At 50.9% G+C, this 25,970-nt stretch overlaps 1 protein-coding gene across 1 annotated transcript; it reads left to right on the plus strand.

Moving 5' to 3' along the window:
- The first annotated feature begins 322 nt into the window (after nucleotides 1-322).
- On the plus strand, nucleotides 323-25,825 carry RRBP1 (ribosome binding protein 1). The gene is made up of 23 exons (XM_050315572.1): nucleotides 323-487; nucleotides 6,592-7,290; nucleotides 10,867-11,012; nucleotides 11,235-11,357; nucleotides 12,107-12,259; nucleotides 12,589-12,707; nucleotides 13,493-13,646; nucleotides 15,239-15,377; nucleotides 15,723-15,910; nucleotides 16,074-16,111; nucleotides 17,257-17,347; nucleotides 17,994-18,086; nucleotides 18,416-18,508; nucleotides 18,612-18,692; nucleotides 18,793-18,882; nucleotides 19,301-19,393; nucleotides 20,867-20,938; nucleotides 21,113-21,208; nucleotides 21,654-21,737; nucleotides 23,708-23,791; nucleotides 24,267-24,365; nucleotides 24,846-24,989; nucleotides 25,271-25,825. The coding sequence occupies exons 2-23, from the start codon at nucleotides 6,612-6,614 to the stop codon at nucleotides 25,307-25,309; spliced, it is 2,898 nt and encodes a 965-aa protein (XP_050171529.1). The 5' UTR covers nucleotides 323-487; nucleotides 6,592-6,611; the 3' UTR covers nucleotides 25,310-25,825.
- The last annotated feature ends 145 nt before the right edge of the window (nucleotides 25,826-25,970 follow it).

Consider the following 25,970-nt stretch of genomic DNA (forward strand, 5'->3'; position numbering starts at 1 on the left):
GCAGGACCTCCAGCCCTTCCAGGGAAGTCCTCGAATTCCCCAACCATCGTCTCCCCGCTACGCCTCATGGATGACGCTGACATCCTCGGCAAAGGCCGGCGGGCAACCACCGCCTGCGCAGACCGGTCCCTGGCAGCTCAGCCCGGGGGCAAAGGTCCGCGGGGCTCCCCGGGTCCGGGGCGCTCACTATCCCCTCCCCAGCCCGCCTCCTCCCGACGCCCGCTCCAGCCACCGGTACGGCTCCGCGGCGGGCAGCGGCGAGGCAGAGACGGGGACCCCGGGACCCCGAGCCCGAGCCCCGCCCTGCCCCGCCCCGCCCCGCCCCGCCCCGCCCCGCCCCGCCCCGCCCCGCCACACTGAGTGGGCCCCGCGGTGCGGAGCGGAGCGGCGGGGCGGGACGCGGCGATCGAGCCCGGCGAGACAGCGGCGGAAAGTGCCACGACTCCACACGTCCACGAAAGCGAGGAGGGACCGCGACCTGGCACGGGTGGGTAGGGGTGGCGGCGGCAGTCCCTTCCCCTTCGCCTGCCACTTCTTCCACGACTCTTTCTCTGTCTGCCCCGTGCTGCGAGCGGGACCCCCCGCTTGGCGTTTCTCCCATCCCCGGCAGTCGGCAGACGTGGAGCGGGATGAGGACTTCCCCCTCCGACCAGCGGCCCCGCCGCTCCCGGCCCCGAGGGGTGTCCCGCGGGCTAATCGGGGCAGGGAGGAAGGTGGGATCCCGGGCTCGGGGTCCGGCCCCGTTTGCGGAGGGCCGGGCAGATGAATGGCCCGCGGCGTGGCCAGGGCTGCGCGGAATGGCGGCGTGTGCGACCGGGGAGCGGGGGAGGCGAGGTCCAGGCCCCGAGCGCCGCCGGCCCAGCCCCAGCGCCGGCCCGATGACACACATTAATCTGATTAACCGCGGTTACAGAAGGTCACGACGTTCGGGCAGTTGTCTCTTGTTTATTTTTTTTCCCCTTAACTAAGCCCCCTCAACAGAACTCTTCTGGCATCGGGAAAACCCCAGCAGTGCGGGGTCCCCGAGCTTTCGGAGAGAGGCGTCGACCCCGTAAGTGGAGACCCCCACCCTGGGGTCTTTCCAACCTGGACATCACCAGGCTTCCCCCGGGTCTGCCGATGGAATGCCCCACTCCTCGCCCGCTGGGAAGCAGGCCAGGGGGAGAGCGTGTGCTGAACACGTGGCTGGACGCGACGGAGGAGCCTCCACACCTGTAATGTCAGCTCTGCCCTTCGCCGAAGCAGTGGCAGTGGCCTCTGCTTGCCTGCATCATCGGGAAATGGCTGGATAGAACTGGGGCTACCTGGAAAGTGAGCCACAGGGAGGAGCTGATGAGGGCCAACTGCTTTGGGCTGGGGAGGGGAGAGAAAATTTGTAATAACTGCCGCAGAGATTAGTCAAACTGCAGCTGTGTTATGGTGCTGTTATACTCTTTATATATATATATATATATATATATATATATATATGTATTTTCTGCCGGTTTTTTCACTCCGAGGCTTAGGAAGGGAGCTGGCAGCTCTGCCAAGCACTGCTGGCAAGCACAAGTCAGCTGGCTGCTGCTGCAAGAGTTAATGGAGCACTAAGACACATTCAGTTAAGTTGAGTTATAGCTGTTGAGGATTGGCTAATCTGGAGTTGCTGTGTAGAGTAACACATGCTGCCAGGAGGCTGCAAGTGCACAGTCACACAGAAAATGTATTTAAACAGAGTAAATGTATTTAAGCAGAGGCTGGGGATGTGGGCAGGATCTGCTCATGGTGTGCAGGTTTTCCTCATTTATTTTTAGTTTTGAGTCTATTGCAGTAGGGCAGAGAGAAACTCCAGGCGAAGTATCTGGTGATTGTTTTTTATCTGCTAGCAGTGCTGTTGTTTCTCCTGCTGATGGGCTGGCTTGCTGTTCACAGGATCAGGCCTCCCAGTTCCCTCTTCCTTGCCCTTTCCCTCCATTTTTTTTAACCTACTGGGAGATGTAGAGGAAAGGGAGCTGCAGGTGCTTAACAGGCAGGTGTTGCCGTGGGCTATGCAGAACCCATCTGCGTGAGTCCAATTCTCTCTTTCCCTTCCCTCTGCCCCCCCTTTACCTCTTGTGTATTGCTCTAACCTGAGATGCCACCTTGACACCATGTTGAAGTGCAAGTTTTGGTTTGGTGGGGGAACTGAGTCCTGCTTGCAGGACTGTTGCACCCATCTGCCGCACCTGTCAAGACCAGGAGGAGACAATGTAGATTTTCCTCTGGCTTTGAAAAGAAATAATATATCTGTAGTTACTGTACAACCTGTCTCTTCCTTTGCTCCTGCCCACCTGACACTTGGCCTGGCTCATTTAGGCCAGGGATGGTGGAGGGCTGGGTTGCAAAGATACCAAATTCCCATGGATTTCATGTGTGGGTGCAGGGGAGGAAAGGCTGAACAGATGGCAAGGTTCTAGCCTGGTTTTTGACTCTTAGCTGTCAGTGACAGATGTGACTACAAGACACTGAGCACGGCCCCGGTGCTGTCACGTCACATGTCTCTGGGTTGGTTCATCCTGGAAATTGGTGCTCAAAAACCAGCAAGGCCGAGTGCTTTACTGGTTTAGCTTCCTTAAGGCAAGTTGGACTTTTGCTCAGGTCAAACAGAGGTGATGGCACATGCAGGGAGGCGAGGGAGGTCAGATCTCTTGGGCTGTTACCTGAGATGTTGGGAAATTTGATGGATAACAAGGCCCAGGAACGGAAGAGTTGGAGAACAGCATTTCAGCCAGCTCTTGTTACATGAGAAGGCCAAATGAAATACCAGTTGTCCAGTGTATTCCTGTTCTTGTGGTGGTGAAAAGCTTTATTAGGGAAGGAGTTTGCTCATGGAAATATTTTGTGATTTCCACTGTTTTGGCTGGGGAAGGAGTAGAGGATGATTCTGCTCAAGAAATTTCATGGAGGTATATGTGCTCAATATTGCACGTGAACTTGATTTTTTGAGGATGGACTCTGATAACTGGTGGTGTCTGTGCACCCCTAAGGCACAACCTTCTCCCAGGGCAATCTGGGCGTCAGATTGAAAAATACCATTGCGGATGCAAAGTCCCATGGAGGACCAGAAGTTACAGAAGGGAGGATGCTGAAGTCTTTGAGCCTCTTCAAAGTGTGGCTGTCAAGCTGAACATGTGAGACTGCCCTTAGGCGTCTGTGAGCAGACAAGCAATGATATCTTTGCTGCCCTATTTTGCCATGTCCTGGCTAAGGCTTAGTGCAGGCAGGAAGCATGGAGGGCTTTCCTGCTGAAGGGCAAGGCACATGCACACCTACCATGGTTCTTGCAAAGAGGACTGCTGTCTTGCTGTGCAAATCCAGGAGCAAACTTTCAGCACTTCAAAGGGCAAAGGTGGCAAGGTCAGGAAATGCCAAAGCACAGCTTCACCCCTGATGCTAATGCTGTGACATAAATGCTACTTGTATCTATGCTTCAGTAAGTTCCCAGAGGAAGACTTTTCCTTATCCCCCAAATGCCAAGGCCAGCCTGCTTTGATTTAAGTGTGTTTTGGTTGTGTACAACCTGCTGCTGTCTTTGCATTCTTGGAGAGATAGGCTCTTCCCTGAACAAGCTGCTGGGCTGGTTGTGTCAAGTCTCGACCGCAGGAGGAACTCTACAGGTAGAACTTGCTCCTTGAAGTCCGCACTGGGTCTGCCAGGACCAGCCCCGTGCTGCAGGCTGCAGGGCATGAGCATTGGGACAGGACGAAAGTTTGCCATGATAGCGCTGCTGAGAGTGATTGCTGACCCGTTGGCGTCTCTCACTCTTCACTGTGGATGTTCTCCTGGCACACCTGTCCTTGGGAACAGCACGGGCTTTCTCTGATCCAGAGGTGGGAGCTTGGATGGCTCTTGCAAGCATCTCAGCTGTTTTCAGCACCTGGCTGCTGCCATGGCTCTTCTGCAGGTCCACAGCTCCTCTATCTAGTGCTCTCAGCTGCTTTTTTCTGGTATTTGTTTTGGTTTGGAGGGGATTGTTGGGGTGTTTTTGTTGAGTTAAGGAAGACTTCAGCTCTAATCTGCATCCTATCTCACCCTGGCTGTAAAGCTGGAGAAGAGGCAAGGTGCAGGCAGCTTTTACTGCAGCTGGTGGGGCTGGGTGAGGCTGCTTGGAGGGGAGAGGGAGCATGGGGCTCAAACACTGTAAGGGCTTCCAGGGTTCAGCCCTGGAGGGTGAGATGTTGGGCAGGCAGAGGGTCTGGTGCTGTGTCCAGCACTGCCATCTTACCAACCTCACCCTCTCCCCCTCTGTCCTTTCACCCATCCTCTGTAGTGGAGAGTTGGATTTTTCTCTCTATTCCCACCATTTTGAGGGTGGCAGTACCAGCTGGTGGGGTGCATTTGTCAGCATTGGGGATGCTCTTACCCGAAGCTGAAGCAGCAGATTTTTATCTATATATGAAGCTGTGGCAGTGTGAAGTCAGGAAGGGTTTAATTTTACTGATGTGATTCAGTTGCTGGGTGAGGAATGCAGGTTGCCTTTTTCTGCTGCTAAAACAGCTCCTGGATGGTTTGGTGTAGCCATAAGCCCAACACAAGGTTGTGGGTATGTGTTCTCCAGCCCTACATTTTATTTACTGCCAGGGAGAGGAAATCCAAGTCCATTTAATCCTATGGGTTAGGAATAATCTGTCTGTCCTGGTTGGGACCATCCCAAAGCGATGCTACTAGTCAGTGACTTAGCACCAGATGTGCTGGGATGGAGTGGGCTAAGGCCATTTAAGTTTGAAATGGCCGGAGTAGATGCGAAATAATGATGCCTGTAGTATCAGCTGTGATACTACACTCGAGTGGTGCCATGGGTTAGAAAATTGGCCCTGACAGGGGAAGCTGGTTCCAGGTGGTGCTGACAGCCCTCCTGCCTACCAGCTTCCCTCTCCTGTTTTGCCTGGGATGTTTGGAGAGGTGGGCAGGGAGAACTGGGCTGCTGGTTAGAACATCCTTCCCTAAGGCATCCTTCTCCAGTGGGAGATGGGTGCTTTGCAGTTCCTCCCAGCTCTGCACTCCCTGATTGGGTGTTGGAGGTGAGTTTTTCCATTACATTGTCCCCAGCTCACTGCAGGAGCAGCTTTGAACTGCAGACGCAGCTGCAAGTTCACTTCTCCAGCTGTTAGGAAGAGCCTCTGAAGTACCTCCTTGCAATCACTATGGTTTGAAAAAAAGCTGATCTCCTTAGTTTTATTCTTATTTTTGCCTCCTCCCTTTTTAGCCCCTCCCTTCCTCCTCAACCCACAACTTCTTAAAGAGGAAATTTGCTAATGAGTACAGGTAAGCGTGGGGATGAGAACTTCTGATAGCTGAGGACTTTCTGCATCTTGCTCATCCTGTTTTGGGTCACAATGATGAGAAACCACAGCCTTGGCAACTCCTTGAAAGTGCCCCTTCACAGATTAACTACCTGACACCAGCAGTCTAGGGGCTCATGAGCCATCTCATTGCCACATGGAAGTGATGACCTGATGGATGAAACACATGCATGGGACAGCAGCAATTGGTGTTGAAAGTAGGACAAAGTTCAATTAGCCATTAAGAAGAGTGGAGGTAATAGCATCTTTCTCCAGGTGTGACTGCACCCTGCTTGCCAGATCTCAGACCAGGCAGTATGGTCTCTGTTGATGCTCTGGGTGTTATACAGGTGGAAAAACTGGAGAGGAGAATGAGAAGTGCCCGGTGAGAAACCCCTGTGCCCGGTTTTCTCCCCAGCTAATAGCAGAGGTGGAAAGAGAAGCACCATATCCAGCACTCCCTTTGGAAGTTTCACTTCTTCCTGCAGAAGTCTCTTTGGAAAATGAGATAATTAATGACCATGGTTGACTTTTTTTGTTAGCTTGAACTTATGACTTTTATTGGTGAAAGTGGTTGAGTTGCTCCTGTGTGTGGTGTCCATGCATACAGCATTGTTGCTGGGGTGGTTCTTCTCAGTGAGAGCCGGGAGCAGCTACCCAGTGGGACACACTGTACATCCTCCCTGCCAGGCTGGACAGAATTCAGCAGTGCCACAGGGTACAGGTGGCAAAGGAAGAAGGGAAGGGCTGCTGCAAAGCTGGAGAAAACTCTCCTGTACATACTTTCTCCTTCCAGAGGGATATTTTATTCCAAAGCTGAGACCTAAATGTGCATCTGGGTTCAGTGAGAAAGTCAGGTGCTCCAGGGAAAGCCCAGATCTTGGCCAACCTGCACCAAATAGTCTGAAATAGGTTCTCTTACTGCTGCAGGTATTGCCTAGGGTCATGCAAAACCATCCCACTGGATATGGAATGAGGCTCGTGGCTGTCTCTGATTGCATCCCTGTTTTTTAATTCCCCCTCTTCGATTCTTCAGGAGATTGCTGCAGCTGGTGCAGTTTAGTCGCTGGGGTACAACCAGAATGCTGTGCGTGGGCAGTGCAGCAGAGGAGCACAAACTTGGGGGTGTGTGGGCAGATCGCCCTCAGTTGTGTGAATCTTGAGTGTTTGTCTTTTCGGTGCGTGGTGCTGTTTGGAGGCACAAATGTCCATGTGAGACTCCCTGCTCAGGGAAGCCATTGCATTTCTTTCCTCCCCCTGCCCTACTCCTAGCTGTTGTTCTGGTGTCTTGCAGGCACAGAAGAATAAGGCAGGATGGACGTGTATGACCCTCAGACACTGGGTGTTGTGGTCTTCGGAGGTTTTATGGTGATATCAGCCATTGGGATCTTCCTGGTGTCCACTTTCTCCATGAAGGAGACATCTTATGAGGAAGCCTTGGCCAAACAACGCAAAGAGCTTGAGAAGACCCAGCAGCAGAAAATGGAAAAAAAGAAAAAAGAGAAACCTGTTGAGAAAAAAGGAAAAGCAAAGAAAAAGGAAGAGAAACCTAATGGAAAGATCCCAGAGCAGCAGATGACTCAGGAAGTGACAGACCCTCCCAAGGATGTGGTTCTTGAACCTGCTGTGGTGCTTGAGCCTCTAACAGTTGAATCTCCAGTTGCAGCAGTGTCAGTTGTCCCTCAGGAAAAGGAGAAACCTATTCCTTCACCTAAGGATAAGAGGAAGAAGGAGAAGAAGGTGGCAAAGGTAGAGCCTGCTTCTAGCCCGATGTTGGCTTCAGCTCCTGTCAGTGTCCCCAAAAGTTCTCCTGTCCTGGAGGTGACCCCTAAGGAGGTGCCTGTTGTGGCTGTGCCCCCCGTTGGCACACAGCAAAGTGCTCCTGTCAACTCTGTCACCATCAAGAAAATCGATGCTCTTCTGACCCATGAGGAGCAGAAGCATGATGGACCTGTCAAGAAGAAGGCTGCATCCAAGAAGAAGAGCGAGCCAGGTAAGGCCAAATTCCTCTACCAAATATCCCCACAGAGTAAGCCAGCAGGGCATCTTGGTGCTGTTAAAACAGGCCTATCCCATTCTGAGATCTCTTCATTCTTGACCCTGTGGCCTGGGGATTGGAACTAGAAGATCTTTAAGGTCCCTTCTCCAAATCATTCTATGATTCTTCAGTGTTGGAAACAGGACAGCTCTAGAAAGGCTGTCTCTGGTGAGATGGGCCATGTGCACCTTGGGATAAGTGAGCTAAAAAAGCCTGTACTGGGGAAGTAGAATTGAAGTCAAGAGTTTATTGACTTATTTTCACTCTGCAGTGTGTTGCCTCCTGATCAGGTACCTCTAGTTGGTGCTTAGCTCCTTGGTCCTGCACACAGGTACTGTTTGGATTTGCTGTTGTGTTGTGGATCTCAGCAGATCTGCACGTGGGAATGAATGGGAAGTGCGTGTACCCATCCTGGGAGAGGGACAGCTGTCAAGGTGCTGGACATCTGGGTGAAAAGCCAAGATAAGGTGTTTTCCCCACACACCTGTGATTATTAAAAGCACAGAGGAGCTGTACCACAGTTCTACGTGGAAGTGGGTCACTGTTAGAGTTTCCTTGTTCTTCAGAGGAGGTGAAGAAGGATTCTTCAAGGAGAGGGGATTGATGGGATTTTATACTACAGGAGATTGATCATAGGGTAATTAGAGGGAAATGACTTTGGACATGTCACAGGGAAGGGAAAACTTACCCATCATCAATCATGCGTCACTTGATTGACTCGGAGATGGAAGAGATTAAAGGAAGTGGTCCTGAACTCTCCAGGTTATAAATAGGTGTAGGAAGGGGGAAATCAGCCCTGTGGCTGGATTCTTGCCGAATCTTACCAAAGGGAACAGTTTGAGATTTATTTTTGGCACTAAAAATATGCATGCTTTCAGACCTGTAGAATTGTTCCCATGTGGACACATGGGAGAAGTCTCTGAGGTGTCCTCAGGTGTGCATAGGTCTCATTTCTTTCTTTATTTACTAAAAAACCCCAACAAACCTACCAAATAAAAACACATCCCTCCTTGCTAGCCTTCTACAGCACATCCAAACCTAGGTTGCTGTGTAAGCTAGCAGTTTCCACACCCACGTTTTGGAAGAGGGCCTGTTTGTCAGCAGGACATTTGCAGCTGCTGGTTTCCAAGATTGGGTTAAAACCCTTGTATCTGTTCCTCTGAGGAAAGGGTTTTACTAAAGGCCATCTCCACATAGTGATGCAGTTTGAAAGGATTTGAGAAACTGCTTCTGGAGCATATTGCCGTGATGGTGTTGGGAAAACTAGAGGTGACTGGTCTGTTGTGTGCATTCACGGATGCACTTCTCTAACACTGGAAAACGTAGCCCTAAATCCAAGCTGTAACAGCTAAGGGAATGTGGATGGGAAATGAACTTTTAGCATTTGTTAAGTTTGGAGTTTTTCTGGCTGCTCCAAACTTGGGTATTCCCTTGGTATGAAGTGCCAATCCTGCATGTAGTAAAAGCCAAGAATGTTGTCTTCTTAGCTGCTCCTGTGGGATTTTTCAAAGGAAAGCTCTAGTCAGTATTTGCACCCTGAAGCCGACTGCAGTTTGACCAAAGTCTTGTGGGCAGCCTTTGGCAAGCTGTGGTCTCTCCTCTTCAAAGACAAAAGCAACAAATTATCCTGTGGCAGATAAAAATCAGTGTTCAAAGACACATGCTCAGCACTGAAACCAATGGCAAACCTGATGAGAGCAGCTTGCGGTGTTTTTCTCTTGCGTAGTTTGTTTCACCCAAGTTCCCTTGGGTGGAAGAAGTGGCTCTTCAGACCCCTTGTCCTGCTGTGCTTTCCCATGGCAGCTTTGCCACATGGCTGGTTCTTGTTCAGCTGCTTCCTTAGCAAAGCACAGTTTCCAGCTCTGTACATGGGCTTGGTGTCAGCATAGGCTTCCTTGTGCCACAGCTTGGCAGGCTGCCCAGGCTCCACGTGCCAGCTGCAAGGTGGGGTTTGCATCATGCCTGCCTTTGCAATGCTCTCTTGCATGACACCACTGGGAGATGGGCAGAGTTTTGCTTTGTGTTGGTCCCTCCACCCAGTGGGACTGAGCCAGGGAATGCGTCGTGCTGTCCTGCATCAGTTCGGTTGCCAGTGTGAGTAAAGTGTGAGCCAAGCATTGGGCCCTGGTTGCACTGCTAGGAAGTGGCTGTGACTGGTGAGACAGACTCTGCTGCTGCTAGGGTTAGTGCTTCCATCTCAAATGGATCTATCAGAAGCCAGGAGCAAGCAGTGTGTGCTGAGGCTGCTAGGCATTCTTGGGCTCTGCCACCAGTGCTGTGGTGGGTTGACTGTGGCTGACTGCCAGAAGCCCACCCAGCTGCACTCTCACTCCTCAACAGAATGGGGTAAAAATAAGAAGAGGAAGCTCATGAGTCAAGATAAAGATAGAGAGATCACTTAGCAATTACTGTCACTGGCAAAACAGACTTGACTTGCAGAAAACTGATTTATTTCCAATTAAACTAGATGAGAAAGAAGATAAAACAATACCTTCCCCCTACCGCCCTCACTCCCAGGCTCAACTTCATTCCTTCCCTTTTGACTTCTCTAACTCCCATACCTGAGTGGTGCCGGGGAATGGGGACTGTGGTCAGTTAATAATAGCCCCTTTCTGTAGCTCCTTCCTCCTCACAACTTTCCCTGCTCCAGTATGAGGCCTTCCATGGGCTGTAGTCCTTCAGCATGGACTGTTCCAGCATGGACTCCTCTCTGGGGGCTACCAGAGAAACTGCTCCAACTCCTGCAGCATCTCTTCCTCCTTCTTCTCTGAACCTTGCTGCTCGGGGTATCCAGGGTTTTTGTTCAAGAGACCCTGGTTTTAATAACTTCGGTGGGGGGGGGGGCTCTGGCGCTACTGACCTCCAAACTGCTTTTTCTTCTGTGATTTTCTAGGAAAATAAGCCCATTGGGCTGTAGATACCGTGTGGTAAACTCCTAAACCACTGCCCAACAACCTTTATCCATCGTGACCATGTGCATGTCGTACAACAGCATCATGGTCCCTGATGCTCCTTGGCTTTCCCAGGTTATCAGAGGGGTAGGGGAAGGGTTGGAGTCATGTTTTATGCCTAGCAAAGAACTTGAGCAAACTTGCCTGGTGAAAGGTGGGAAATGACCTTGCTGCATTCTGCATCAGTGGCACCACTGCGTGGGGTGACGTCCTTCAGCAAGGTTGTATTGCAGTGCAGTCCAGCTTCTGATGCCCAACACATCTATGCACCCTGGCATTGACAAAGCATACCCAGCTCCCGCTGAGAAACACTCAGTTTGCTGACGGGTGATAGCAGTGTGCTGGGACCAGTAGTAGAACCAGGCAGAGGTAGCAGCTGGCTTAAGAAGCACATGTGTGGTGAGTATCACCTCCAGCACTTTTTCATACTGCTTTCACTTAGAGAGGCATCAAACGTGACTGTGGAAATCTGGGTGGATGATGGTTTGATGTGGTAGTTGTGGGGTTAAAGCCAACTGAAATGATACTATATCTCTGCCTCTGTCCCCAGCAGTACCAACCCCTCCTCTCTCCTCCCTAGCACCTACAGATTCAGATGGGCCCCTCTACCTGCCCTACAAGACACTCATGTCCACTGTCAGCAACATGGTGTTCAGTGAGGGTGAGGCCCAGCAGCTCATCGAGATCCTGACGGAGAAAATGGGCATCATGGACACCTGGCACACGGTAGGGCTACCATTGCCATTGTGGCCACCTGCTACCAGGGCTCTGCCGAGGCTCGGAAAGTGGGAGGGGATGGAAGGCACCCCACTTTTGGGCAGGCTGGCCCCTTGGAGACTGGAGCTGAATTCTACCCTGGAGCAGAGGGCAGGATTTTGCGCATCTGCAAAGGGAGGGTATGGGTCCGAAGGTGGTCATCCCCACTGATTTGCCATCCCATGCTGGCAGGCCACTCAGAAGGGTGACCCAGTTGCTGCCCTGAAACGCCAACTGGAAGAGAAGGAGAAGCAGCTCTCAGCCGAGCAGGAGGATGCAGCTGCTGCCAGAAACAAGCTGCGGGAGCTGAGCAAGGTAAGCACTTGCTGCTTTCTACGTCTTACCGCCCTTGCAGGTGAAGCCCTGGGGCTCTTTGGGCTCTTCACCTGTTTGCTGTTTTCTTCCCAAAATGGGGAGGAGATCCCCACCTGACCTCCTCTCCTGGGCCTCATCCAGTCTGGGGAGGCACCAGCCTGAAGAACTGCAGGGTAGTGCCCTTTGGCAGCCATAGGGGAAGCAGGAGAAAACCCTTCCCTTAAGAGATTGCAGCTTTTTTCTGCTTCAGGGAGAAAAGCAAATCCCTTCTAATCTCTGCCTGGATCCCCTGAGCTGAGAATGTGCCTTTGTAGGGAGCTGGATGCTATCTACAGTGCCCTTTCCTTACTCAGACTCACCTCTTTTGGGTGTTGAAGGCTGAACAGACCCTCACCATGCTGAACTTGGTGGCTGGCAAGTCCATCTGTATAATTTTCCTGCTTGGTCCCAAATGTTATGTGATGTTATTGATCCTGGGGGAAGGAGGGAGGTGGGGAATAAAACTCCAGGCTGTCTTACTCCTTTCTCTTAGCTGGCCCAATATGGAACAACAGTGGCATCCAGTGGCCACAGAGCCCAAAACAAAATGCAGGAGGAAATGTAAGTGCTAAACATACCTGGACATGGGGGCACCAGTGAAAGTGCTAAACTTTTTAGTCTTCTGAACTAGGAGGCCAATGGTTTAACATCCCCTTAAAATGGGAAAACCCATACTCTGAGAGCTAACGGGATGACTTCTTTGCTCAAAGGACCTGGCAGCAGAGCGGGCCAGGGCGGTGGCTGCAGAGGGCAAGCTGAGGGAGCAGCTGGTGGCCCGTGAGCGGGAGATGGCGGCGGTGCAGGTGCGCATGCAGGCCAGCTACCAGGACCATGTCAGTGAAACGCAGCAGCTCCAGGTCAAGGTGAGCCCCATGCTGCACTCTGAAGCTTCCTCCTTTAGCTGCCAGGTGGCTTGTGGTGGCAGATGTGTGGTCTTTAGGAGAAGACTGAGCTATGTGAACGGGCAAGAGCCTCTGGAGGAGGGGGGCGAGAGCCTGTGATGCTCCTGGACCATGGTGGTCAAGGGAGAAGAGGCCCATAGGAGCAGTCTCATGGGATGTCATGTCCTTGGGGGCTGTCAGCATCAGCAGACACTCTCCGGCTTTGCCACTCTCTCTTGCTCATCTCATGGGCTTCAACAAGGAGAGTAAAGGGGCCAGTGGTGGCATTAACCCTTGTTGGGCTCCTCTAGATCCGGACCCTGCAGGAACAGTTGGAGAATGGCCCCAACACACAGCTGGCTCGCCTGCAGCAGGAGAACTCCATCCTGAGGGATGCCCTCAACCAGGCCACCAGCCAGATGGAAAGCAAGTAAGGTTGGGGTGAGGGGCTGTTCTCTGGCAAACTCTGAGGTTGGCTGACCATTTGGCATGGCCACTCCCTTTCTCTAAGGTGGAGGTAGAGAAGGGAATGAGGGAGGAAGAGCTTGCCAAATGGCTTTTGGTGGGCTGCCAGGGGAAACAAGGATGTTCTTCCCAAATGGAAGGGCGGGGGGATCCCATCCCTCTCTGCATTGAGGTCACCTGTGCTGATGCTAGAGCTAACAGGCATTGGAGGTGGGAGAGGAGACCAGAAGGCACTCTGGCACTCTTCCTCCATAGGGAAGCTCATATTCTCATACTACTGCATTGAGAAGAAATGCAGCTGGCTCTTTGATGGGAGTGATGCTGCAGAGAATGGAGACCAGCTTGGTGTGTGCAGAAAAAAAAGGAGCTAGGTAGAAGAATTTCAATTTCACACTCCTTTTTATAGGAAGTCTGAAATGACTGGTGATTAACAGCAGTCAAATAATTACAGAGCGGACTCCAGCTGCTTGTAGTGTTTCCTCTTATATCTGGGAAGACAGATCCTCATGTCTTCTACTTCATAAGAAAGGAATGTTTCTCATGGCTGAAATGCAGCTTTTCTAAAGTGATTTGACAGCTCTTCCAGCCTCTCCCTGAAGAACCAGGTGTGTCCTAGAAATAGGCAAGCAAAGCCATTGAGGTGTTTCAGGTCCTGTATGATGACAACAGAAGGATGTGTTCCCCCCTAAGCAACATCAGAGAGGCTTGAGTGGCCTGTGGGCTAAAATAACCCTGCTTCTGTTGATGCAGGCAAAATGCTGAGTTGGCCAAGTTACGGCAGGAGTGCAACAAGCTGATGAGAGAGCTGTCTGAGAAATCGGAGGTACTGCAGCAAGAGGAGCAGCAGAGGAAGAGCTGCGAGATCAAAGCGGCGGCTTTGGAGAAGCAGAACGAGCAGCTGCAGGTCAGGCAGGCACCAGCAAACCTACTCCCCTCACAGAGATGGGCAAGTGGCTCACTTGCGTGGGATCTGTGGACTTGGCCACGGGAAAAGCTATGTTTGGGAAGGAAGCTGCCTTGCAGGCTTCCTAATTGCTTTCCCCCCCCATTAGTTTGTCACATGCATTGTGCATCTTGCACAGGAGTCTGATGTCTTGCATCACCAGCAGAGCCCAGGGAGCATGATCTTGAAGCTCTTCTTCTATGGGTGCTCTCTTGAAGCTCAGATGTTTTTAAGCCTGTTGCTCTCCCTCCCTGGTGCAGGAGATAGAGCTTGTGGCTTTTTTTGTTGTGGCTGGGTTTGGGGTGTTCAGGGGTGTTAAAAGGACACCTCCCAAGTAGAGCCTCTGAGCACACAATGGTGTGTTTCTGGCAGGCTGGCTGTACTCACACGGGGAAGAGCATCTTCTGGGGGGATTGACAGTGCTCTTGCTGGGATGCTGCTGAAGTGGATGCTGGGACCATTAATCCCAGGGTAGCAGAGTGAGGGATATGTCCCTCTGAATTGCTCTGGTCTCTTTAGGAAGGGACTGTGGTGAAGGAGACTTTTATCTGCACGTGCCAAAATGGTTTTGTAGAGGTGTTCCTAGAACAAGGGACCTTTGATATCCTTGCTCTTATTTTTTTCTGTACACATCTCTTTTTGGTGGGCTGCATTTAGCCCCAGCTACTTTTGCAGGCAAGGGGCATGATGCAGACACACAGCTGGTGTGAAGGCAGAAGCCACCTTCCTGGCTCAAAACTCCTAGCTCAAAGCTCTTAGACATGCTTTTAGGAGAACTTCTCCAGGGCTGTCAGCTTGCTGCAACACCTTAACGCTAATTAAATAAATCATACTAGCTGGAAGACTTTGAAGTCAAGGATGTGTTTAAAGTGCTGGGGAGAATGTAACAGAGTAACACCTGGATCTCTGAGCTGAGGATAGGGAATCAAATCCTCAAAGAACAGAGAAGTCCTGCTTTCTTGGTGTACTGGAAGCATCGCTTGGACAGAGACCATCCTGCTAGTTTACCTTTCTCTGTTCCCTCAGTGTTTCTCCATCTGCAAGGGTGCAATTTGTACCTGCAGAGCTGCAACTCATCCTTCTCCTCTGCCTTTCCCCTCAAAATGCCTGCCTTGGCCAGGCCTCTTCCTTGCTGCTTTCCAAGATGGAAAAAAAAAGTATTCCCTGGCCCAAACCACACAGAAAATTCATCCATGTGTGGAAACATGTGGTTGGATGTCTCTGTCCTGCGGAGCACCTCTCTCTGCTGGGCTGAGGCAATGTGTTTGGACCGGAGTTTTAAGCAGTTTTTCAGAGCTTAGGTTTCCAGAGGGGAGGGTGGTCTTGGCCCAGAACTGAGACATGTAGGTATTGTCTGCTTCCCAATTTGAGGGCAAATGATAAAATGTGAGCACGAGGTGAGATGCTTCATGCACAGGGGAAATGTGAGGAAGGGGTGACTTAAATCCCCCAAAGTACAGCTTAAAAATAACATTTTGTGGCATATGGAGCTTTGCTTCAGATTGGCCGGGGTGTCTGTTACACTGTAGGAAACTTCTCTTCCTGCTGTGCAGGCTTCCCAACAGGAGGTGGAGGTGCTGCTGCAGAAGAGGCTGGATGAAGTCGGTGATGAGCTCCGCAAAACCCAGACCAGCTACAAAAGCTTGTTAGCAGATGCAGAAAAGGCCAAAGGACAGCAGCAGAGCATTGCTGGTGAGAAATGGGGATTGGCATGGAAAGAGCTGTGGGGCAGACAGGGAACTTCCAGAGCTGGGTGCTCGGTGGAGCTAGTCCAAGGAGTCTACAAGTAGACCCAAGATAGGCTGCCTGGTGTTGGTGTGAGCAGGATGTGGGCTGGTCCATGGTTCTGTTGTAGGATGTTACTCCAGTGCCTCTCTCCTGTGCTGTCCTGAATCCCTACCTCCCCTTTCTGTGCCTCCTGAAAGCATTCACAGCCAAGGCTTCTTTGGCTAAGATTCTGCTTGGGCAGGGCAGGATGGGGAGTCTCCAGTTTGTTTGCACCTACCCTACCATGTTTCTTACTCTTTCCTCCAAAAGAACTGCAGGCCAAACTACTGAGTTCCGAAGCAGAGGTTAAAAGTAAGTTGATGGAGTTGGACAGTGTGAAAGGGAAACTGCAGGATGCCAGTTCGGAGAATACGAAGCTTCTGGAGAGGATCAAATCCATCGAAGCTCTGCTGGAGGCAGGCCGGATGAGGGGGGCAGAAAAAGACAGAGACTTGCAGGTTATGTGCTCATTTAATTGGGGTGGGAGGAGGGGAGTGGGTTACACTGCTCACATAGTACCTGTGTTACCTTTCTTCTGGGGTCCCCTCTGGAATGCCACAGAAAGGATTGACCTGCATCATGTGCCATGGGCAGGTACAGAAAGTGCTTTCTCTCTTCCAGGCAGCCAATGAAGCAGAAATGAAGCAGCTGCAGTCAAGGTGGGTCTGGCTGCACATGGAGACTGCTATGGCACCTCCAAGCTTGCTGTCCATGTGTCCCAGGCTTCCTCAAGCACTGAGCCTGTCGGTGAGGGCTTCCTCCCTCCAGTCAGGCTTGGGGACTACCAAACTGGGAAATCAAGGTCAATCCTGGCCCATAGTGCTGTTTAAAATATTTATTGGCTCCAGCGCTGACCCCAAATAACAGCCAGTCCATTTTGAAGTGGGACTGAATTGCTGGCAAGCGCGTGGATTCTGACCAGTCTTACAGAATAGGAGGTTGTGGTGGTGTTGGTCCTAGCTATGGGATGTTTCTGATCCAAGTCCCTGCTCAAGGCTGGGCTAACCAGAGTAAGCTTTTTGAAAATGTTTCCGGGTATCTCCAAGGATGGAGACTCACCACTTCTCTGGGTCCCTGTTCCAGTATTTGATAACCTCTTCCCCCATTCCCTGGTGCAGAAAGGTTTCCTGACATTTGAATGAAGTTTGCAACTCATTCACAACTTATGCCTGTTGTTACTTGTCCATGTATTGGGCACCTCCGAGAAGGTTCAGACTCTGCATGGGGGAAGGATTTCTCAGCTGCTACGGTTGCCAGGAAACATCCAGCATTCCTCTAAAGGAAGGCAGCAGTTCTCCTGGGACCCCAGGAGACTTGCGTAGTTCTTATCAAGGACCTGAACCTTCCTTGGTTTGCTCAAGCTGAGGGTCCCTTCAGGGCCTATGGTGGATCTGGGGGAGTGGAGGGAAGCTGCAGGCTCTCTGGTGTCTAACTGACAGCCCTGATTTATGATTATTCAGGATAGTAGGATGATACTTCCAAAACGTGGAGCTGTGGGCTATCTCAACCTAACAAGCTGTGGATAGGAAGAGTCTCAGTTGTGGCCTTTGGATCACTTTTCTTCTTCCTCTTTTAGTATGTGTACAGCCAGACAGCTAGTTGCTTGCTTGTTATTTCTCATAAGATTTTTAAAAACTAGATCCTATTCCAGTGTTGCATTGGCTGTGGTTTTCAGTCCTGCTCCCTCTCCATCCTGCTGTGTGTAGATCCCGGAGCAGACCGGGATAGGAAGGGCTATCTCAGGAGCTTGCTACCCAGGAGGGAGATGGATGCTGAGACTCACTCCTGCATCCTGCTATTCCAGACTCCAGGAGAACACAAACCAGCTCTCATCCTTGGAAAGGGAAGCCACAGAGCTGCGAGAGGCAGTGGAGCAACAAAAGATAAAAAACAATGTACGTGAGTGAACAACAATCCATCACAGTTATATACTGACGGCTCTCTGGTGCAGTCAGAGGCTCTTCCAGCCCCACAGAGCACTGGAGGTGTTGCCTTGTCTCCTGGAGAGCTGAAAACGTCCAAACACCCCACTGGCCTGTGCAGCTGAAGCTGATGGGCTGTAGCAGGTGATGGACTCCTGGGGTAATACGTCTGTCCCCTGTTCTCTTGGGAGGTTTAGGACCTGGTAAGCCAGAAAGATTCTACGTGGCAGGGCCAAGGCAATCCCTGAGGAGGCTCCCTCACATCTCACTGCTCCCATGCTCCTTCTCCCTCTACTGTAAAGTGGTATCGATTAGGTGGAGGCCACCTTATGTCCTCCCTCCACTTGGCCTGTGTCTTCTCCACACAGAGCTTCTGCCCCCTTCCAGCTCTGCCCTGCTCCCTTAAGACCACTTCCTGAGCAATGCAGTGCGTCAAGCCACTGCAAAGATGAAGGGAAAAGGGATGCATGTAGGCAGTGGGATGGAAGACCCTTGAACAAACCGATGGTCTACTGCCCAACTTCCGAAGTGGAAGCTTTGAAATCCTCCTCAGTACCAACAAGCAAGTTCATGGCCTTTGGCATGAATTGCGGCTTATTGCCCTCTGTGTTCTCCACAGGACCTTCGTGAAAAGAACTGGAAAGCAATGGAAGCGTTGACCATGGTGGAGAAGGCGTGTGAGGAAAAACTACTTGCTGCTACAAAAGCAAAGGTAAGCCTGGCATTTTTCTCTGGCAGTGATGCTGGTGTAGGAATAGAAGCCACCAGACATGCTTGCCCTCTTAAGAGCAGTGCTGGCCCAGCCCTCCTGCCAACTTCTCCAAAGTTTGTCTTGAGGGCTGGGTATCCCTGGTTCCTGTTGTGGTTGGGGAACAGGGTAGATGGATGAACTGGAAGTGACGTTTTCATGGTTCCTGAAGTTTTCTGTGTTGACTGGTTTTCTGTGCTGCCCTGTAGGCACGGAAAAGCAGGACCAGTGTTGGCAGCCTGGCTGGCAGGTGCCCAAGACCTCCATCCCATGACAATTTGTCTCTCTTACAGGAAGAGCTGGCCCAAGAGCTGGACGCTTTCCAGACACGAACTAAGCAGACTCTGCTCTCTGCCTTCCCTGGAGTCAATGTGTCCTCACAGCAGGTGGGCACAGGTTTTCTCAGACCCTCACAGAGCATCCACCACATGGGAAGGAGAGATGTCTAAGCATCCTCTTTCTTTGTTGTTCTCTTTTTTTCAAACTCAGGATTATGATACTTGGCTACAGGAGTTTAAGGAGAAGACTGTGAGTGTGCTAAAGCACCAGGTGATTACAGCAGAGCCCCCGGTAAGTGAAGGGGCTGGAAAGTGGAGGGGCAAAGGAAGTGCTGGAAGGTCACGTATTTCTTTTCCTCACCTCTCTCTCCCTCCTCTCCCTCTCTTTTTAGGATTCAGCTCTTAAATTGAAAGAGGCAGAGGAAGCACAAAGCACTTTACAAGCAGAATGTGAGCAGTATAGAACTATCCTCGCAGAGACAGTAAGTTGCTGCCCTTTGTGCTGTGTTGGCCTTCCACTGGAATACCTCTTGAGAGGTCTCCTAGCAGCCCAGGCTGCCCGTGAGCTCAGTGTGAGCATCCCTCGGTATGTTGGGGGGGCTGCCATGTGGAAGACTGTCACTGAGACAGAGGAATAAGAGAAATGTAAGTTTCTAGAGCTCTTCTTCAGCCTAATTGTGTTGGAAACCTTCCTGGTGGTGATGGGATGTGGCACAGATGAGCAGGGTAGTTGAGCCAGAATAGGAATTAGGAGCCTCCAGCCCCACCCAAGGCATCTAATTCTGTCACACGTTCTTCTTCCTGGAGAGGCTTTGGGTATGCCAGGGCTTCCAGCCCTGGCACTGCTCAGGTTAGTGGGGGCTGGAGGAAGTTTGGGCTCAGCTGAGACTTTGCCAACAGGAAGGGATGCTGCAAAACCTGCAAAAGAGTGTGGAAGAGGAGGAGAAGATCTGGAAAGCAAAGCTCACAACCTCTGAAGAAGAGCTCCAAAAGGTACGTGTTTGCAGCATACCTGGGTTTGTTGCTCCTGGAGCTGGACTTCCAGGAGAAGGTGACCCTAAGTGTTCCTGCCTGCTAACTTTGAACCCCACACACGCAGACTTTCTCTTCTCCCCAGAAAATCTACTCCTCCCGTCACCAAAACAACTGCCAAAAATCCCACCTCATCCAGAATCTGCACCTGTCTTCCTCCCAGATTCCACATTTCTGCCTGGTGTGTGCCTAGACTCTGTCAGTGGAGCTGGAGGAAAGGCTTCAGCTCCTCAGTTCAGGCGTGATAGTTGTGAGACCATGTTACCTCTTCAGTAATCCAAGCTCTGATGCTTGGAAATCAGGCTGGACCCTCCTGGTGGGCACTGGCTAGGTGGGAGGAGAGCACTCTTCAACTCTCATTTTCTGGAGAACTTGGCTTGCTCTCAAAACATGGATTGACCTTGGCACTTGTTGAGCCTTGAGAAAGGAGCTCAGATCCAAGCCACGTACTGCACATAGTTTAGGGTCCAGCTATCTGTCTAGCTCTGGGTACTGCTTTTCCTAGTTAAAAAGCCAGTCAGCAGCTGCCAGAGAGCTGCTGTTGCCTAAGGGGTTGGTAGGGAGCATGTTCCATGAGCTCTTGCGACTTAGCTTGAGTCTGGGAGGACTTGGGTGGCTGTGCCTTTTCTGCAAAGCAGACTGATGTTGTCTCCTCCCTCTTGAATGCAGACTGAGTTGAAGCTATTTTCCATGGTCTACCTCTCCCCATCCATCACATGGGATTTTGAAGTTAACTGGGACTGCAGGGAGGTGGGGGAGCTCTTGTACAAGAGATCTTTGATTTCTCAGCCTGTCACTGACTCCTGGAGCACCAGTGCTTGCTGTTGAGGGCTGGTGTAGGATTGCACAAGATGACATGGCTATTGGTGGTGTGTGTGATGGGATGAATGCCTGGTGGCTAGAGCAGGTCCCAGAGCAGTCCTGCCTCTTAGTGGAGAAGAGGTGAATTCCTCCTTCCAAAAAATTTCAGCATCTGTGGAGTCCTCTTCAAAAATCAGCTCAGGTTTAAATGCAAACCCCATGCTTTTTCTGGTAGATTGGCTTCTCTTAATAGTGAAGTCCATGACACCTCACTGGAAAGTCTACCTTGCTGCTTCCAAAGAGCACTTTCAGTAGGAAACTTGTTCAGAGTCTGGTGCCAGTTTTTTGGGTGTTGAAACCTGGCTGCAGCCAACTGAATTCCTGCAGGCAGAAGGTGTTACTTTGCTCCACAACTTATGGCCTGGGCATGTTGGACTCATCCTCCCTTAGAAGAAAAACTCCTCTGCAGGCTGCAGAGCTTCACTTTGTTATCAGGTCTCTTTCACACTTGGGTACAGGATGAAGTGGGAGAGATGGGAGTGAAAAATCAACCAGTTTTTGATTGAACCAGAGCTGCTCACTGTCCACATGAGATGCTGTTCACTGACCTTCGCTGATGCTTTCTGCTTTTAGTCACACTTCCAACTGAAATCCCTTGAAGCCATGGTGGAGAAGTTGAAAGCAGATCTGCAGAACACAGATCAGGTAAGGTTTTGGGGGTACGGGAGAAGGTCTCCGCACAGGTGCCAGGCAGATGGATGCTTTGCTTGGGTTGAGTCTGGTTCTATTGCCATGGGGAAGGCAGACTTTGACCATGGGATGTTTGGGATGTGTTGGACCTCAATCAACCTCTTCCTGCTTTCCTCTCTTTTATTCCAGCTAAAGGAATACACCTCTCTTCTGGAAATGCAATTGGAAAATCACTTGCAGACAGCCAGTTCTGAACGTCAAAACTACACAAAGGAAGTTGAAGTTGTAAGTGTGGTGGCTGTTACCTTCTTAATCACGTTTTTCTTCTAACCCTGACTCACCACCCATGCACATTTTGGGGATTTGAGGAGTGCCCTGGGGATCTGGGAAGTGCCCCAGGGCTCTGCAGCTTTGCAAAGCAGGAGAAAACAGGTGGAGGTAATTGCACCAGTCTAGGTTGTAGACACTGAAAGTCAGAGGATCCATGGGCAAGGTGATGGTTCAGGGAGATCTGTATGGAGATGCTCTCTGCACTGCTTCTTGGTGGCCTCTGTGATTTCTGTGGCTCAGGTGAGACGGAGCTGTCTCGTGGCCATCTCTGTGAGCAGGCGATAACATCATGACCTCTTTGGGAATATGTTGCATTGTAAAAATGCTTCCTTGGGCCAAAGCATTCCAAAATCAAGTGCATAAAAGGACTTTTTTTTTCCTTTCTGTTCCTCCTCAACAGTTGAGGCAGCTCTTGTCAGAGTCCCAGGAGCAGCTGGTGGCAGCAAAGACTGAAACGCAGAAGCAGAGCAAGGAGCTGGCGCTGGTAAGGGGGGTCCCTGGAGCTGCCCTGATGGGATCCCGATGCTCCTCCTGGGGTTGGTTTGCAAACCCAGCCGTGGGGCCAGCACCCTTGCTGTGGATTCAGGGAGGAGAGGAAGAAGGCAAAGCTAGTGCACAGGGGAACCTGGTGCTGCCAGGCACCAGACTTTCAGAGGGGATGTTTGAGACACAGGAGGAGATTTTTATTTTTGTCTTTCCTCCCGTGATTGCGGTGGGAAGGAAGGGAGAGCAGCAAGATTTGTGCAAGCTGGTATGTAGCAGAAAAAAACAGCTGCCCCACCACTGGACACTGGTTACCCCAACACCATCATGAGACAGGGGTTTGGGTGCCTTAAAGCATCCATCCATCCACCTCTGGATGGAGGACTGAGGTTGTGCAGCCCATATGTACAGGTCACTCAGGGAGCTGAAGGATGGGGCTAGGTTTCTGCAGGTAAGTGGTAGGGAGAGGACTGGGATATAGGGCCAGGAGACACACTTGTGTTCCTCCAGCAACTTTCCCTTTCTTCTGGCCAAGGCACACTCAGCCTGCAGCTTGGCTACCACTGCTACCGTGATGCAGGATGGAGACCTGGTGGTCAATGGAGTGTGGGGGGATTGGGAGTGGGCAGTGTTCAAGTAACTGCCTTCCCAGTCATCCTGGCTGTGATCCATGGCAGAATGGGACCTGCCACTCTGCCTTGATTTATTTAACACCTTGACTGTGTTATGCAAACCCTCAGGCAGTGGTTCTAAACAAAGGTGCCAAAGGATCAGAGCAGATGAGCCATGAGCATGTGTTCTGCACGATTGGGAGCTGTGATGCCTCAGGCTACCCAGGTTAGATACCACTGTCCTGCATCTGGCAGGAACTGAGGTGGTTTTTCCAAACATTTTGGCTTGCGTGAAAGCAAAACATCTGGCAGGCTTTATCTGTAGGTTGTTATGAGCTGTGTAAAGCTGCTGCACAGGGATGTGTAACTGAGCCAGGCTTACTGGTCCTCCCTCCACGTCAGGCAGCAGCTGAGTGAGATGAAGAGCCATGTACAGGATGGAGAGGTAGCAGGGTTACAAGCTGACCCAAGCAAGCCTGTACCCCTCAAGGTTAGGATGGTGAGACCACTGCCTGTGGAGGCACTGACCCTTAATTAAGCGTGTCCTGTCTCACCATCTCTTAACTGCATGGAGAACTGCCCGTGGCTATGCTCAGGGCTGTCACAGCTATGTTGTCTCCTGTCCTGTATGCTGGGGAGAAGCTAGCCCCCCATCCCTTCAAGCGTGTTCTGTTCCCACTGGGAATGTACAACCAACTGGCTTCCACCAGGTTGATCCCCTTGGGAGCCCTCCATCATTGCATCAGACTGGCAAGATTTGGGGGGGATGCAGGCAGGGCATGCTGCAAGCCCTTGGGCCAGCATTGCCATGTGACAATGCCCTGTTGGGTTCAGGGCTTGGGTCTTCTTGGAGAAAGGGGACACCCCAACGAAGTTGTGCCAGGATCCCTTCCCAGCTGGGGGGATTAGGATTACAGAGCTCCATAAATTGCTGGAGCTGGGCTCAAGGCATTAGCAGTAGCTGTTCCCTTTCAGGCTGACACCTCTTGCCAGTAGCAGTGCTGCCATGAGTTGGGCTTTTTCTCCTTTAATCCTGTTAACTGTGAGGCCTTCTCCCAAGTATGGGGACCTGCCAGGCACATCTTCCTTATGGGGTGCCTTTCATCGCATGTCCCAGCCAACACTGCCTGAGGAGCAAGCAAAATTTGGCACTGCAAAGCCAAGCCCCCAGACATCAGTATCCTTCCAGCTCTTGTGCTGAGGAAGGATGCTGGTACCTATTGCCCTTTGATGTCCTGGGGAAAGCTTCCATTTTTATTTCTTCTGTCTAAGCCCAGCCTTCTTGGTGATGTCCCTGCTAGCTCATTTCTTGAGTAATTTTTAAATTTTATTTCTGGGTGTTTTCCCCTTTTCTCAACAGTTGAAAACCCAGCTGGAGCAAAACAAAACACTGGTGGAGAAGGAACAAGTGCTGCGGCAAAAGCTGGCATGGGAGCTGGAGGAGGTAGGTGTGGGCAAGGAGGATACAAAGGTTTGCAAAGCCTTTATAAGTTCTTGGCTGCTAAAGAAGCCCAAGAATTAATTTGAAGGTGTTTCCTCATCACTGTCCGTACCTCAGACATCAGTGTATTTATTCCCTTACACTTCTGAAGAACTTCTTACAGCAGCATGTGGCAACACTGGCCTCTCAAATTGCCCCTCTCCCAGTCCCCCCATGTCTTTTGCCAGCTCTTTCCCTCGAGGGTTGAAGGCTCTAGCTGGGTTTCATGCCACTCCTGGTGAGAAATACCATCTTCCTGGTGGAAGCTGGGTCAGCAGAAGCGACGCGTTGGGCTCAGCGTCCAACCAAGGGCAGCTGTACAACCTCGCTCTTTACCAAGGGCACACCCACTGGGGACCCGGCTCATACGGAACACCATGTGGGAGATGCCTGCCACTGTTGGTTCTGTGCTTACTGAGTAGTATGTGTACCCCTCCAGGCCCAGAACTCGGCATGCACGTTACAAGCAGAGCTGGAAAAGCTGAGACTGTCTGAAAATGCAGCAGCTTCAGACACGGAGGAGGCCCAGCATCTCAAGGTGATTTTACTGTGCCAGGACAGCAAAAGTCATGTTTGAGCAGGACTAAGGGCATGGTTTATCATTTTTGAGGAGGGTGGGGCAAGGTCAATGGTTACCCTGCAGAGAGATGGCTGAGAGCTCCACCACGGCTGAAGGACAGCAGGGTGCAAGTCACAGCCACTGCATCCATCTTGGCCAAGATAAGTGCGATGCCCTGAGCGAACGCTCTCACAGCCTGGGCTTTTCACGTACTGGGAAACTGTCCAGTTACCATGAGGTTTTCTCAGCCCATGGCATCTCCAGATTAGATGGCAGAGTGAGTTGTAGCTGGTGGGGTGATGCCTGGTCTCTGCTGAGGGAATTGGGTGCTCCTCTGGCTTGTGGCTACTGAGGCAGCTTGATGCAGACCTGAGGTGACTTGGGGTGTTTTGGAGGGGGGAGGGTCACCAGCTGGAAAAGAGAGACTCAGGCAGATGCTTTCTTTTGACTCCCATGTAGGAAAGACTTGAAAAAGAAAAAAAATTAACAAAGGACCTGGGTCAGGCAGCAGCCAAACTGCAGGAGCTGCTGAAGGTTGCCCAGGACCAACTGGCCAAAGAGAGAGAAACGGTGAAGAGATTGAAAGAACAGCTTCAGGAAACGGTACTTGTTGGTGACCATGGCTATCCCTCCCCTTGATACCAGTGGAGGCCCAGGGAAATGCACATCAGGCAGTGTTTTAAAACTGGAGGCAAGGTGGCCCTTGCTGCCAGAAATTATTTGATTGGATTTTGGGAAGCCCTGGGACCACATGAGATGATGCTCGTGGTTCTCCTTGCCCAGGAGGACCAGGCCTATTTGTGAAATGCTTTGGGGCTTGAGCTGCTATGAGAAAAAGAATGAGATCCAATTGAGTAACCCACCTCTTTTTTTTCCTTCTCCAGGGGAAAGAGGACAGTTCAAAGGAAGGGACTTCAGTTTGATGAGTCTGCAACCTAGACCTTACCATTCAACTTACCAGAATGCCTTACACATTCCTAAAAATAAAAATATATGCTAAATTTACTGTAGATAAGAGATACAAGCCATTAGTGGCCCAAAACCTAGTTTTGAAACTGAAAAAACAAAACAAAAAAACAACAAAAAACCCCACAACACCCCGCCCCCCCAAACAGTAAACACTGCAGTTTGTAAGAAAATCTTCATAGTGTTTGTACAACTCTTTTGTTTCCCAGGGAGCCACTCTGACAATGCCAGGGCAAGGGCTGGGGCTTCACCCTCCTTGTTGCAGCAGAATCCACAAATATGTGCAAAAGGGAACACTGTGTTTGTACATCAACTGGTGCAATTATATTTTTTTTTCTTTTTTTTTTTTGAGTGAAAGAAGTGTGAAAGTAAGACCCACCATGGAAGGATGCCGCTCTTTGAGAGGTGGCTTTTGGCATGTATCCTCTTTTGTATTTCTGGGTGTCGATGCAATTAAAATGATGTAGTGAAAAGAGCTTGTCCTTTCTTGATTTTTCTGGGGTTATGTTTGTGTTGGTTTTTTTAAGTTTGCAAGCTAGGACTCTACCATTCCAGGAGCATATTCTTTATTCCCCCCTTTGTCTCAAAAGCCATACCCTCTGTTTTCGATCCGCTACA

Source organism: Myiozetetes cayanensis, unplaced genomic scaffold (genome assembly GCF_022539395.1).
Source record: "Myiozetetes cayanensis isolate MyiCay16 unplaced genomic scaffold, myiCay2020 scf2-11, whole genome shotgun sequence".
NCBI lineage: Eukaryota > Metazoa > Chordata > Aves > Passeriformes > Tyrannidae > Myiozetetes > Myiozetetes cayanensis.

Coding starts and splice junctions, on each gene's coding strand:
- RRBP1 (XM_050315572.1), top strand. CDS start 6,612: ATGGACGTGTATGACCCTCAGACACTGGGTGTTGTGGTCTTCGGAGGT. Junction 15,911..16,073: donor AAAAAGACAGAGACTTGCAG/GTTATGTGCTCA, acceptor TCTCTCTTCCAG/GCAGCCAATGAAGCAGAAAT. Junction 18,693..18,792: donor TGATTACAGCAGAGCCCCCG/GTAAGTGAAGGG, acceptor CTCTCTTTTTAG/GATTCAGCTCTTAAATTGAA.